This window comes from Cladophialophora carrionii, assembly GCF_000365165.1.
Source record: "Cladophialophora carrionii CBS 160.54 unplaced genomic scaffold supercont1.4, whole genome shotgun sequence".
NCBI classification, from domain to species: Eukaryota; Fungi; Ascomycota; class Eurotiomycetes; order Chaetothyriales; family Herpotrichiellaceae; genus Cladophialophora; species Cladophialophora carrionii.
Window position 1 is genome coordinate 1,458,884 of NW_008481829.1, and position 14,816 is coordinate 1,473,699.

The 14,816-nt window shown below is 54.6% G+C and overlaps 5 protein-coding genes across 5 annotated transcripts; 3 read left to right on the plus strand and 2 right to left on the minus strand.

The window, feature by feature from the left end:
- Positions 1-1,893: 1,893 nt before the first annotated feature.
- G647_05193 (uncharacterized protein) lies at positions 1,894-3,153 on the plus strand (the record flags this gene model as incomplete). The annotated part of the gene is made up of 3 exons (XM_008729525.1): positions 1,894-2,023; positions 2,076-2,411; positions 2,459-3,153. 3 exons carry the CDS (start codon positions 1,894-1,896, stop codon positions 3,151-3,153), a joined length of 1,161 nt encoding a protein of 386 aa, XP_008727747.1.
- Positions 3,154-6,012: 2,859 nt separating this feature from the next.
- Positions 6,013-7,210, minus strand: G647_05194 (uncharacterized protein; the record flags this gene model as incomplete). The annotated part of the gene is made up of 2 exons (XM_008729526.1): positions 6,013-6,028; positions 6,108-7,210. 2 exons carry the CDS (start codon positions 7,208-7,210, stop codon positions 6,013-6,015), a joined length of 1,119 nt encoding a protein of 372 aa, XP_008727748.1.
- Positions 7,211-8,001: 791 nt separating this feature from the next.
- G647_05195 (uncharacterized protein) lies at positions 8,002-9,185 on the minus strand (the record flags this gene model as incomplete). The annotated part of the gene is made up of 3 exons (XM_008729527.1): positions 8,002-8,652; positions 8,720-8,929; positions 9,042-9,185. 3 exons carry the CDS (start codon positions 9,183-9,185, stop codon positions 8,002-8,004), a joined length of 1,005 nt encoding a protein of 334 aa, XP_008727749.1.
- Positions 9,186-10,490: 1,305 nt separating this feature from the next.
- On the plus strand, positions 10,491-12,310 carry G647_05196 (uncharacterized protein; the record flags this gene model as incomplete). Its single annotated transcript, XM_008729528.1, has 4 exons — positions 10,491-10,564; positions 10,630-10,748; positions 10,803-11,777; positions 11,967-12,310. The coding sequence occupies 4 exons, from the start codon at positions 10,491-10,493 to the stop codon at positions 12,308-12,310; spliced, it is 1,512 nt and encodes a 503-aa protein (XP_008727750.1).
- Positions 12,311-13,619: 1,309 nt separating this feature from the next.
- G647_05197 (uncharacterized protein) lies at positions 13,620-14,670 on the plus strand (the record flags this gene model as incomplete). Its single annotated transcript, XM_008729529.1, has 2 exons — positions 13,620-13,681; positions 13,746-14,670. 2 exons carry the CDS (start codon positions 13,620-13,622, stop codon positions 14,668-14,670), a joined length of 987 nt encoding a protein of 328 aa, XP_008727751.1.
- Positions 14,671-14,816: the final 146 nt, after the last annotated feature.

The window sequence follows — 14,816 nt, forward strand, 5'->3', positions numbered from 1 at the left end:
CAGCTCAGGCATTCATCCGTTACAGCCGGTGGCTTGCATTGGAGATATCTGACAATTCTCCTTGGCCTTGACGACTACCCCACAAGACCTCAGGTTGTCCCTTTTGGGCACCTGGCCATGACGAGGCGACGATCTTCCTGTCCCTCGGCGTTGACGACTGGGTGCAACACTCGGCCAGTAATAGACCTAAGAACGGACCATTAAGTTCCATATACTGACTGTCTAGACGTCTAGATTCTGAGCCGTTCAAATTCTCACGCGTGTTTCGTAATCTCTAACTGAATCATTCCGGCCCTTCAGAAGACACGATACCAGGCAGATACCCTTGGACGCAGATCGTTCCTGGAAACGTCTCCCTCTTGCAGCATTGTCGGATTGTCGGGTCTCCAGGCGCTAGGTTCCGAAGGAACATTGTGGACTAGTCTCAGGTGCCGTTCGTTGGGGGACAACCCGTCCAGAACCACAGGCTAAATAGTGGGCTTCTTCACGGACAGGGCCTTTCCCAAACAGGGGTTGATCTGTACCGAGCTTTCGAGAGGGAAGTCAAATTGAGCCAGGGCCAGCCACACGGTCAGAGACACTTGTGCCTGCCAGATCTTGTACCTCGTATGGCTATGGTCTGAATCTGTTCTGGGCCCCCTCCCAGGTGCTGAGAATCGAGGTGTAGCTTTTCCACTCGGGGCGGCGTGACAACGTCTCTCTCGCGATCGAAGTCCCAGAAACTTCAGCTACCCGAGTCATTGCTCCAAGAAGACCGAAGCCCAGGGCATAGAACTTCTTCAGGCGCTGGCGGAGGCCATTTCCTTGACTCACCGTGATGTCCGGGATTCTATGTGCCTGCTCCCCTCGGTCCCCCGTCGGCGTCTCCTGCAAGCATTCCTGTAAACTCCCGAAGAGGCGAATAGTGCGAGGTGATGCACCCTGTAGTTGTCCAAGAGGCACCACTCTTTCGTGGCATCGATGTCCAGCAGGGAAGAGCTGAGCCCAATGACTATGCAAGATCCAATCCACTACCTCTTCCGCGTGTCATTTGGAGACTCTATACCATCTCCTCCACCGTTAAGGCGCTTGTCACTCTCGTTGATTCGTCTCTCGCAGATGCCCGAGACTTTTGCCCTTCGGAGACGATCCAGGTGGGATGGACCTAGTGCTGGCGAACCTTAGCTTCAGACCCTACCACCGGTTGCCATGCCCTAGTCAAGCAGCAAAGTGTATTCCGATCTTCCCCCAATACACAGCCATCTGATATTGGAGTTGGCTGTCTCTGCTCATTCCTCTCCATTTTCTGTCCAGATCGATCACACGCCTAGCGAATTCTTTCTCGTCATCTTATCGACCGCGACTTCCACTACCCGTACATTCAGTGTCTTTGATTGCGAACACACCGACCGCATAACCACGGATGAGCGACGGTCTGGGACTTTCGACCACAACCCCAGCTTCTAGACCTCTTCCCCCAACCCATTTCGCGGTCCTTCAAAATATTGGGAACAGGATAGCGACTGCCCCGACGTTGGCTCTATCGCCTGTGGCTCCCCGGAGCGGTGGTTGGGCCACGTACCTTGAACTATTGTCGGCGAGGCTGACCGCAAGTTTGCAAAAAGATAGCGCCCACATCATCGACTGACCTGGATCACATGGCGTCAACCGGCAACTCGAATCATACCTTTCAACACCAGTGATGTTGCTAATGTACCCGGCCGAAAAGCTCGATTGGTACTGTGGCGGACGAGGAGTCCACCAAGAAGCATTCTGTTCACGCCGTCCCATGTTCGCGAATCGAGTATCTGTCAGCCTAAAGAGATGACAGAGGGTGTAGATAACCCCGGCGAATCTGCTGAGGCAAGCGGCCCCGTGCAAAGTCAGATCGGCCAGGGGGGCAGGCAGCCAAACATGCCTGGTCTCGTCCAAAGTGGCCGCTCCTCGCCGAATATGCACAACATCGCCAGCGAGGGGCCAGCTCTGTCACCCGCCGACAAGAAAAGGAACAGATTAGGATACCAACGAACTGCGGTCGCATGCGGTCAGTTCTCTTTCCCGACGTCACCCAAAGCGACTTCTCTGACCACGCACAGGCCACTGTCGGCGGCGCAAGATCCGCTGCGTGCCTGCTTTCAACGACACGAGCGGTCGCTGCCAGAACTGTAGTCGGCTCAAGAAAGATTGTCAGTTCTTCCCTGTCGACTTACCGGGTTCGGCGCCCCCGAAGCGTGTGCGCAAGCCGACAAACACCTCTGAAGCCTTCAACAACGAGGGAGACGCCTCGGTCGCCTCATCCTCTCCAGGTGGCATCCTCAGGAGCACCTCGGTGGAACACTTGAACGATGTAGATGATCCCTTGGACACTCACCTGTCGAGGGAAAGTCCCGGGCTCCACGGGTTCGACCCTTCTCTACCAATGTCTCTTCAGGGTATGGTCGTGAGAAGCGTTGCGTGTTCAGCTGCTGATTCTGCCCAGGATCCAACTTTCCAAACTCTTACGATTCTAGCCACCAACAACACCACCAGCGCCAACAGATGCTCATTCAATCTTCATACTCGCCTCGACCCTACGCCCAAGACCCTATGAATCCTCAATTCTATCAGCAGCAGCAGTATGGGCATTCTTTGCCGTCGCAATATTCTTCAGCATTCAACCCCGGGCATTTGCCTTCGCCCATGGGGACCATCGCGCATGAACCAACCTACGAATATCAGACACCAGTGTCAAATCCTCCCTACGACTGGGGTCAGCCGACGCGGTCTCTGTCGTCTGACACAGGCGAAGAGTTGTCATCCGGCTTCGCAACGCCTTATCGAACCAACACATTCCCTTTCTTCGAGAAAAGAATGACGAACCAAACACTGCAGTTTGCCCCATCGAGCTCGAGTTTGGCGCATCCTGGCATGGAGGGTCAGTCGAATGCGACGCTCGGTGATTTTCGCGAAGACAACCCCTACCAGCCCATGCAAATGAGAGTACAACAGGAGTGGGGAGGAGGCGGTCCCGACCCAGCGCGACAGAACTCTGCGCCTGGCGTTGGCATGTATCCTCAGGCCTGGTATCCGCCGCATCCGAACATGGAAGGAATGAGACAGGATGAAGGCCAGCCTCAAATCCTGCCATCGCAGAACCACAACGCAAGAGGAAGTCAGCATAAGCCCTCTGGCTGAGCTGTCGAAATTTGTGTGCGAATTCGCCTTCCAACTCCGGAAGAAACAGCTCGAGCCGGCTCCTCCGTGTATACATGACACCATCAAATCACGGATGGCCCCCTGTGACTCAGCGATCTCGGACGGTCGGGTTGTGGCATCAAGGGCTTGGACCTGACAGTAAGATTGAGGCCGATCGAAAGCTTCCTACGCCTCGACTGTGTTGGCCACCGAGGCAGAAAGCGTGAGTCTCGGAAACAAGGCTGCCTGGAGCGATGGAAATATTCGGACCATCATCCGATCTTGTGATCCGCTTGTGAAAGGGCAATCTGGTGACCACCTCGCGACCGAGCCGCCGAAGACGTTAGAACGAACCATTGCCGAAAGTACGAGTGAAGAGCAGTACACCCAACCACCGTTCAGATTTGGATCATACGCAGGCATGGCGAGGCGTCGGGCTCCCTCACCAGGCAGCACGGCAAATTGCAAAGGACAATGTCTCAAGATGGCCAACAGCGCATGGTATTTTCTGCGACAGCAAGCATGTGGCGTCCCGCCCCTGCGACCTTTCACACGACTGCCTCGCCTATCTCGTCAGCTTTTGAACGTCTCCAGTCCAGCATCTTCAAAGACGAGCAATCGAATTGTCATTCGGGGCGCTTTCAACGGTCCGTCGATCTGGGCTACGTGTTTTTGGCTCGACAGCCCTGCGCAAAATCCAGACTCCGAGTGCTTCCCGAGGATGTAAATTCAAACTCTCACCAACGACCGAGTACCATGCCATGCGTACCACCAGATGTGTCAGAAAACGACCGGGGTATACCAGTTCAGCCGCTGTGGCGAAGAGGACGGAAGGATCTGGCGCAGAGCACAGTTTCGGTGAGATCTAGGACTGTAACGACTGCGCTACGGCATCAGCCGATCACGGCTTGCCCTCGTAGAAGCCATTCAGCCTTCGACGGCCGCTACCTCGAGATTGTGTTGTCCAACAACCCGGCCACCAACAATTTCCGTTCGATGCAGCGTCAAGGCCTGCAATGCCTCTTGCGGGCAGTGATAAGTCTGGTTGCCGAGACAAGCAAGCGCACTCTGTCGAGGAAAACAAGTGTCGTCTGCGAGAACGATCTGGACAAAATAGGGCTGTACACGAGGATGTGGATTGTCGGCTCGCATGCTACACGCCTAGAAATCAGAAGCCCATTGGTGTGACACTTCTGTCGGATCTGCACCAGTCCAATTCGGGCACTTCCAGGCTACTCACTATGGGGGAAGATGTGGACAGAGTGCGTGGGAAGCAAAGGCAACAATATCGACATGGCCTGTTGGGGTGCAATATGGGATGAAACTCGAGGGTGGACTGCCAGGGGTTGGTCGGTGGTGACGCTGCTGCTCCCACACGAGGCTGGATGTCATCTTCTGAGCCGCAATGCGCATGTCACCTCGTGCAAGAGGTTCGAGAGGAATGATGGTGACACCAGACACGAATTAATCCAGTCGATCTGCTAGTCACCATGTTGGTGCGACTGATGCGACTGACTGACTAATGCATGATCTAATCAATGCACGTGATTCCCTGCCTCTTCTCTGGCGTCTGTAGCTGATTCGTGCCTCACTCATCCTTCAGCTTCTGCGACTCGAGTTCTTTTTGCTTTGCTGACGGTCTCAAGATACCGAACACGACTCAATAGTGTATGGCGCAACAATGCTAATGCCTTGGGCCGGCTGGGTGCTGAATGTGTCTTGGGCGACTTTGCGCGGTCTTCAGACTAAGCTCACCATGAACTGAGTGGGACGTTCGTCTCTGGCCGGGCGACTGTGAAAGTCCCTCATGCAAACGACTCTGACGCGCTCTTCAAAGCGCCATCAAAGCTACTTCCCAGAATGGCCGACAACTCGGAAAGAAAACAGGCTACAGAGTTGGCTGAGAACCTAGTTGAACTTGACATTGAGCCACCTGACATGAGTCCATCTTCAGTGAAGAGATCTCCTTTAAGTCTGCTACAGTACTGATACCGGCAGAAGTCACCGAGCATTGGCTGTTTACATCTACCATGGGCCACAGTGTCACGCTGCAAGAAGGGATGCCAACCACTAAATCGAACGTGAACCCACGGTAAGGACACTGTCGAGAGTCGGGAGGCATTGTCAGGCCGAGCAGTGCTACTACAGGAAGTGGATATGAAAGTCTGGATGCGACATCAACAGACTGCCAGGGCAGACTCCGTGTCGTCAGTCGTGCCGTAAGTCTCAAGGGAGTCGACTTTCGTCCAAAGTCAGATTGGACAGCCGTTATATAATCTATTTAAACCCACAAGTTGTAACACGCAATCAGCTTTCGAATGCTCCGAGTCCCAGGACACTTTCTTTGTTACCGATGCCGACGGCGATGATGAGTCAGTCGGCTTCATTGAGCTGTCCCCTGCGCTGGAAGGCAATACGTGCTATGCATGCTTCATGGATGAGACTCGGCGTGGATCGCTATCAAGAGCAGCTGCGAGCCGGGACACACGCCGAACAGAGCACTTCGACTGGATGGTTATCCTCCATCGACGGAAAGTATCCGCTCGTGCCAGAGATAGGCATTTGCGATGAAAGTACATTGAAGCGTGGATCGGACACAGGACGTGCTGGGCGGAACAAATACGAAACAAGCCGTGTAGCAGGAAGTTACTGCTTCACTGAGCTGAAGGCTTTTCAACACCCGAACGCCAAAGCCAAGGGGGGATCACAACAGAAAAGTAATCCGTCGCCAGAACCATCCATGAATGTCCCATCCCACCCTACGCAGTCGACAAGATTGACGCCACCAGCATTCACATACTTACACCTCTCTCGCGTCTCACACTGCCTTTCCGACCAATTTGTCGAGCGTCATGGCCGTTATGCCGAGTTCAACCTGGCACCCCATACAAAGCTCGGAACGCTCACTCCACGTAGGCCTCTCGGTGTGGTCATTAGCCCAGCATCGCACGCACTTGGCACGTCGCGAGAGCAGTCCCCTTGGTAAAGACACAGGCGCCCTTCCGTCCTGCTGCTGCTGGTCATCTTCGACCCCGACCCTCGGATCGAGACCAGCCACATTCCCACCCCCAGGAACCGCCAGGCCCTGTGGCCAACACGCCATCGAACAGACGCGTTCCCGCCGGAACAGGGGGTCGGCCCTCCGATTCAGGCCGCCGCAGAGCCGACAAATGACCACGCATTGGGCCCCGCGTCCAGCGGCACTGCCTCGCGCCCAGATCCCCTTGCCCCAGCCACAGTCGATGCAGAACCGCTTGGCGTGTTCCTTGTGCCCCAGGCTCCGAAGGCCCTTCATCTGCCCGGCGTGGAACTCACTGCACGGGAGCGTGCGGAGGCAGGCGTAGCAATTGAGCCGCTCCGCCCGCGTGATCCGATTGTTGTGCAAGTTGGTCATGCCCTCGTTGGGCGGGCCGCCGGGCCCGGCGGACGCAGGGAACAACGCCGCCCAGGTGTGTGCGTTCTGCCAGATTTCCCCACGGCGTTCCTCGTCGGCCCTCTCGGCGGCCAGGAGGGATGCCTTGAGCGTGGCGCGCTTGACGCACAGGCCCTTCTCGAAGGGGATCAGCTCACGCGCGGACCTGCATGTTAATCGGAAGGATACAGCGTCGTGGTACTCTAGCTGGGATGTGATCTGGCTGGTCAGTTCGGCGGGGAGACCAAACAATGTCGTGGACTGGGTGTGGGCGTGAGTGTGGGCGTGAGTGTGAGCGGCGGTGTCACACTGATCTGCCACCACCAGTACTTGGGTCGTGTTCGTGTCGGGTGCTGGCTGGTGGGGATGGGGGTGTTCAAGAGACCTGGGCTCCCTCAGCATGTTGGAGGATGAGGTGGCCAGGAACGCGATGGTCGCCCTGAACGGTAGACCGATGCGGTGGTCGGGCTCCGGAGATTCAGTGATGACTTCTTCTCGTGCCAGAAGTCGCGGCGGAGTGGTTTTGGTCGTGGCGTCGGACCTCGCTCTGCAGGATACAGGATAGTCGATTTGTGTTTTTGAAGAGCCGAGTTCTGAAACATCCACGTCCCGTGGATTTGGGATCAGCCGAATGTAGTCATTCATTCATGAATTCATTCATTCACCGCGCGGTACTGAGGTACGTAGGCTGCTAGTGGCCAAACCGAGTGCAGATTGCAAATTGCAGATTGCAGTACGGAATGAGTCGTCGTCGTCTCTCCTCTGATAGTGTGCCCGGACTGTGCGGAAAGTGGGGCCATCAATATCGCAGCGTGAGATGAGCTATAAGAACATATAGTATCTAACTCGAAAACCCCATGTGACTAGTGAGTCTTTCATGGGTTGAGCTCTAAGAGGCAACGGCAGTGAGGTGCCGGCCTCACGGTCATGGTCGGGGCGGGGGGAAATCCTTGGCCCGCGATTCATCGGCATGACTCGCCTCGACTCGACTCGAGGCTTTGCACCCCCCCCCTTTCCGCCGGGGTTCAGGACCCATAGGCGTTGGCGGCGATGTGGCGATGTGACGATTGAAACGACCGTCAGGCATCGCAATCTCAGGATCCTTGACGCGTGTTCACGCTCGGCGATTGTCGTCAATGCGTGACCTGACTTCCGCTGTCTCGAAGGTGGCTTCGGGGAGCATGGGGAGTAGGGAGTATCATCAAGGAGTGAGTTGGACAAACGGAATGATTGGAGATTGACTGAAGGAGGCTGTGTGATATCTGGTCCCCATATACCATCATACAGTTATAGAACCACACAAACAAACGAGTAACTGTCTCACTTGTCATGGTAGGCATGCATGTTTGATATTGGGATACGAGTAACAAATCTGCAATCTGCATTCTGCCACTTGCCGCTTTGCTTCAGGACTCACACAAACTAATCTACTCCGCCTATTTGGCCTGGGTCTGGCCTGCGGCCTTTGTGGCGGAGTGGTTGACGACCCAGTTGTCGGTGTCCTCGACTTCATTCAGTCCCCAAGCCGTGCTGCTGTCGTCATGCACGGTGGTCCTCCGCAGATCTCGCTTGTACTTGCCCTCGAATGCCCCGCCATTGGCGCGGTGCAGAGTACATCTGTTGTCCCAGATGATCATATCCGACGGGTTCTTCCACTCCACGCTGGTGGTGTACTTTTTCTGCGTCACATGGGCGAGCAGCTTCTTGATCAGCGTGTCCGACTCCTCCTTTGGCAAACCCTCGATGGAATGGGAGTGCGCGGCGATGTAGATGTTCCGTCGCCCGCTGGGTTCGTGGATCTGGATGAGTTGGTGCCGGGCCATCACGCCGCCGTTGGTCGGATCGAGGTCCTTGAAGAATTCCGGGGAGCCCAGCTTTCGCGACTGCGCGATCGAGTGGTTGACGATGTAGTCCTTCTCGAGGAGTTCCTTCTGGAACTCGGGGTCCAGCTCATCCCAGGCGGTGCGGGAGTCCGCAAAGTCGGTGTTGCCGCCGTTGCCGGGTGGAGGGATGTGGACCGCGCGGAGGAGCGAGAAACTCGCGCGTCGAGGATTGAAGGAAGAGTCGACGTGGAACAAAGCATTTCCCTGAAGCGGATCATCAGCCTCCTCTCGCAAGGCATCTCAGAAATGGACTAAAAGTTGACCGTCCTACCTTCCCGTAGTGTGCTCGCGGGCTGTTGGGGTCTAGCACGCCGCCTTGGTCGTCGATATTTCCTGCGTCGAACAGTTCGTAGTGCCCGTATCTCGGTTTGCGACCGTCAGTCATGTACCGTCTCATTGTGTCCAAATCGCCAATCCGCTTGGAGAATGCAATATGCGCTTCATCGTCGAGACCAGTGTTGCGGAATATGCAGACGCCGTACTGTTGTCAGGGGTCAGCAATGCCAGTGCTAAACGGAGCCAACATCACACAGTAGACCACCAAATGCTTCAGACGCATTGGCAAAACCCGATCCCAGGGGCTTGGTGCCTACCTTAGCCATGGCGGCAAAAATCTCTTGAAACTGTTCATCGGACAAGTCCTGGAAGTTGACACCCTCGACCTCGGCTGCAAAGGTAGGATGAAGTTTCTTGATGGTAAGAGTCTTGAACTCTGGCTCTTCAGAATAACTGCCCATTGTGATTTCGGGTCTGGGTTGGTGCTTCTGATCACAATCTCTCCGTGAAGTCAGATGATTCCCCTGAGCTGATCTTGTCAATTCGGCTTTTCCGTCAGAATTGTTTGATGTGAGAGATCGATTTCGAGTTATCTCAGTGACACGCAGTACAATGTTCTAGGACCGAGACTCTCATGGCGTGGTCAAGCACTGCCTTTTGTGCTTAGCTAAAGAGATGGGGCTCCGTCGTGCCACCTACGAGCGTGGGGCGCGAATGTGGAGGACCAGGTTCCTGGCTCTACCCCAGTAAGCGCAGCACGGACCTCAGAACCCTGCAAGCAACGTGAACACCACCGGGATGGTCTGGCTCAACTGCTGGTAGGGCAGCGGATGAACAGCACGCCGCAGCCGCGTTAGCCGGAGTGTCGCGGGGCAATTGGGCTGCAATCATGGTATGCGGCCTCGAGAGCAGCATCCCTCGAAGGTGTGGGAGTTTGGAGACCTGGGGAAACTTGGGGGTGGAGAGGAAATGTTCGCTTGGCATCACGCTGCTCTTCTCTGGACTATAACCCCTAGCCCACCTCCCACAGTAGCGTGTAGAGGACTACTGTGTTATGCGTGGAGTGCTGTCCGCTCTCAGTTCTCTGGCGTCAGAGTCTTGGCCATGGTTGATGCACACACTAGGCTAGCTTGGGGAGTGTAACTTTCTTAGCAATTGCTATGTGGCGCCTGAGAGGATTTGAGTGCCGATATATTCCGTCCGGTCGTGCGATTTTTGATCTTCTGGTCTCTTGGCTGGTTCGATACACAAGGATCGTGCCGATCACAAGAAGCCACATGCTGTCAAGCATTTCGGACCTCGGCGTCTTCGAGCACTGACTCGGCGCCGAGAGCGACGTCGAAGTACCCGTCAAGGTTCTCGGCCGAGGCTTGCCATTTCCACGCGGTATCGGCAGGAACACGGAGCTTGACGAGGTTGTGAGCTAAGAATACTTCAAGATCTCGGCGTCTCTGGAGATCACTGATATTATGCGGACGGGGATCTCCTCACACGGCGCTTGGGAGTGGAGGCATACTCCTCGGAATCTGTTATGCTTTCAACGTCGCCTATCGAGGCCTCGAAGCACGTCGAGACCAATTCTTGCCGGAATTCTAGAGCTGTTGAGAGGGGCCCGAGGGATTGTAACGCGTGAAGCAAGACATATCGCTCGGCAAACCTGCCGTGACTTGAAGATGCCCGGGTTTCTCCACTTTATTCATCGCAGTCTCACAGTCCTCTCACTTTTGCGTCGGCTGCAGAACATACTTAGCTAGGTACTTTGGACCATGGAGACCTTGAGCGATGAGCTGTGGGATCTGGTGATCGCCGGAACCAGCATCCCACAGTCCCTTTTGGCCTTGTGGGTTCCCTCCAACCTTCGTCAACCAGACCCTCTCGACTGACTGACCAAGCTATCTTGTTTAGGTCACTCTCGCGTTCGGGCAAGAAGATCCTGCATGTTGACCGCCGCAGCTATTACGGTGGGGACGATGCCGGTTTGAGTCTGCAAGACGCAGAAAACTGGGTGCAGGAGTTGCGAAACTGTGAGCGATTCTCGCTTGTAGTTTTCCTGCCAGACCTCACTGACCTTCCTACAGCCACGAGCACAGTCTACAAAGATGCCTCCATCATCAAAGCCGCAGTGGAGACGTCGCCCTCAGCCACATCACTGGGACCTTCACGAGCGTACACCTTGAGTTTGAATCCTCAGATCATATACGCAAAATCCGAGTTCCTTCCCACCCTGGTCTCGTCACGGATCCATACCCAACTGGAGTTCCTCGCCGTTGGATCATGGTGGGTCCTGCGCAATGGACACTTGCACAAGATTCCGAGCACGCGCGAGGACGTGTTCAACGACGAGTCACTGTCGATGAAGGACAAGCGGGGCCTAATGAAATTCCTGCGATACGTGCTTCAAGAAGAGGAGGAGGGAGCATCAAGCTTGGAGGAGGACGACACCGGCATATCACTCAAGGCAGCCATATCAAACAAGTTCAAGATTCCAGTGTCGCTACAGTCGCCTCTACTGGCACTCGCACTGTCTCCTGTCAACGCTGATTCCATGCCCTTCAACAAGGCGCTGGCAAGGATCAGAAGACACTTGAGATCCATGGGCTACTTCGGCCAAGGTTTTGGGGCTGTGATACCAAAGTACGGGGGCAGCTCAGAGATCTCACAGGTGGCCTGCAGAGCCCAAGCTGTGGGTGGAGGAGTCTACCTATTGGGTTACGGAGTGCAAAGCCTGGAAACCCCTCTTCAGAACGAGGAGGACGCTACACCGGTCCAAATCTGTCTTTCCGACGGCACGCGAGTTCGGTCTCGCTACGTGGCTGGCAGTCTAGACGATATCCCATCAATAACTGATTCCTCGACGAATCAGCAATTGTCCAGCACGACTTGGAGATCCATCAATGTGGTCGCCAATCCGCTGAGTTCACTTTTCCCTCCAACCTCTGAGAATGGGCCTAGTCCTGCGGTCGCAATAGTCCTCATCGAGGATGGCCTCAGCAACAATCCCATATATCTTCAGGTTCATTCAGAGGACACCGGGGAGTGCCCGGCAGGTCAATGTGAGTACAACAGCCCGTTAATCAACCCCCTTTCTCATGATGATCCAAAAATCGAATACTTATCTACATTGCCTGAGCACTCTGTGCTTTGCTGATAATCATCCTCTGACAACCTGATGGATCCACAATTGTCCTGATCTGCTCGAAGCCGTGAATGCGATGGGTTTTGGCTGATATGTCTGCTTCTAGGTATTGTGTATGCTTCCACGGTGTCCGAAGATGACTCTGCCGAAAGCCGACTTGAAGCCGCGGTATCGGCATTCCTTGAAACTGCTCATGCGAAAGATGCAGTCCTTTGGTCCGTGTCGTATCGGAAAAGCGAGCCCGCTGTCGAAGCGACTCCCAGACCTCCAGCACTACAGAAGAGTTCGCCACAGGTGTTGGTGTTTGCCGCGAGGGAGCACGACATTGCGTTTGATGACAGTGTGCTCGAGGCTGTTCGAAAAGCCTGGGAGTGTGTTCTGGGCGAAGCCACCGCTGCCGAAAGCTCATTTCTGAGATTCGAAGAACGAGAGGTTGAAGTCGAAGACTAAATGGTCCTCGTCTGGCGACCTCTTGCTTTGCGATCCCCAAAAATCATCTGCCTCGGCGAACACCGATGCGCTACTATTTCTCGACGCCTGGTAACTAATCACCTAGGTGCTAGCCGGTCACTATTGAGTGCGCAGATGCATGCCCGTATCGCAGTAGGCTTGACCCATGCCTTGAGAAAGAGCAATGGATGCAGACGCAGAGCAGAAGTCGTCCTCACCTCTGCCCAGAGAAGCCAGTTCAGCAATCCATGCCTACGTCTACTTTAGCTCAGTCGAGCCAGCGCTTCCGTCCTATATGAAAGCCAAATGGACGGCTTCCCTTGACGGCCTCCACATCTCATTAAAACTACGTCGAAGGAGCACCGCTCCGCGCAGAGCGGTCCTTTACCCACCCAGAAAGATAGGCAAACGCCCATTTCTTCATCCATTGAAGTCAATTCTCAGTGAGTGCGTGTGTGCTGCGTTGTGATTAACGTGTGGCCGACAGCAAAGACTTGAATTCCATGTAATGAATGGAAGAGCGCGGGAACACGTCGGTCTCGGATGTACCCTTTGCGCCAGCCACATATCTTCTGCAGCTCCTTTCTGATATGGCGTACAATCCCTCAACGCTGAGGACATGTTGGTTGCACAGACTTTGAACGAAGTCACGAAGCCTAGGAGGTTGCACGCGGTTGATCGGGAGGGCGATTTCATATCATCGGGCGCAACCAAAAATGCCAATGATAATCCATAGGTGGCGGCCAGCTCCACGCTGCTTCTTTCAACGAATCAACCCAAGCGTTTCCTCGCTTTTTCCTCATCCTCGGGCGTCAACACCTGTTTCTCCATAACGTCTTGAGCTCTCACAGCTCTTAGATAGCCAGCCTCATGCTAATAGGACATGATGGCAACCAATCTTTGTGCCTTGTTCCTAGGAAAACATCGTAAAGTTGTCGTTGGCGATTCTGAAACCCCGTCCGTGGCGCTTGATAAGATTTGGAGACGGAATCCCTTCGTATCGAACACTTGGACCAACGTCGATCCGACCTGGAGCTGCACCCATACGCAGGCAGATAGTAGTCGTGGACGGAGATCCTGCTGTGTTTCTGTCGGTGGACTTGTTGACGCGGGCGCTGCAAAAGTGCCAAACCCCGATAAGCGATAAGGTCTTTCTTGGCAGGTTTGCATTCCCCCGGCCAGAAATTTTTGGTTCAACTTCCCAGACTGCAGGTATCTAGACAACCACCGCTTGCACCAGCCGTCCGCCGCCACTCCTCTTGTCGTCCCTGTAGTTTTACGCCAGCTTGCTCTTGCCGAACAGGTCAACATGTCTTCGGATGAGATAGTGTGGCAGGTCATAAATCAGCAATTCTGCTCGTTCAAATTAAAGTAAGGCAAACGTGCACACAGTCGCATCGCAAAGGCGTTGGAAACTGACGCCCACCACCTGCAGACTCAGCAGCAAAGAACAAAACTTCTGTCGCAACGAATTCAATCTCACGGGCTTTTGCAATCGCCAATCCTGTCCCCTCGCCAATTCGCGCTATGCAACAGTTCGTCCGGACCCCGAAACTGGAGCGCTATGCCTCTTCATAAAGACTCCCGAACGCACACATCTGCCCTCGAAATGGTGGGAAAAGATCAACCTGCCAAACAATTACGAAAAGGCGCTTGCGGCCATTGATGATAAACTACAGTATTGGCCGAGATTCTACATTCACAAGTGTAAACAGCGTTTGACCCGGTTGACGCAAGTGCGCATTCGGCAGTCGAGGATCCTGAAAGAGGAGACCAGACTGGGTGAGAAGAATGTCAGTCGATTAGCGCCGAAGGTTAGGAGGAGAGAGGAGACAAGAGAACGGAAAGCGGAGAGTGCGGCTAAGGTGGAGAGGGAAATTGAGCGAGAGTTGATGGAGAGGTTAACAAGTGGCGCCTACGGCGACCGACCAATCAATATTGATGAGGGCTTGTGGAAGAAGGTGCTTCGCGGCTTGGAGAGGAAGGAGAGAGGTGATGAGTTGGCAAAGGAGGAGGAGTTGGAGGATGAAGCCGAGGAAGAAAGAGAGGCAGAGGTGGAGTACGTCTCTGATCTGGATGAAAGCGAAGATGAGTTGGAGAGAGAGATGGAAGACTTTGACGATTGGCTTGACGGAGAGTCTCCTGATGAAGATGATGAAGAGGCCGACAATGACGACGATACTGAGGAGTCCGATGGTGAGGACAAGAGCGCATCAAGTGATGAAGAGGAAGACATTGAAGCCGGCAAGAAGAGAAAACGGGTCGCAAAGCAACCTGCCAAGCCGCAGAAGAAGCCTCGTGGCCGTGTGGAGATCGAGTACGAGATGGAACAGCCTCTAAAGGAAGCGATATTGGCGTGAGCAGTCCTAGTTCTGGCCAGCATGAAGTCTCCAGGCACAGCGTGGCGTGGCTTTCGGTTTCACGAACAGGTATCCATGGATTTTGGAAGGATTTGGTAACCTCCAGCACAGTGACAGGAGTCCGTGCTTCAAATCGGATCCCGTCT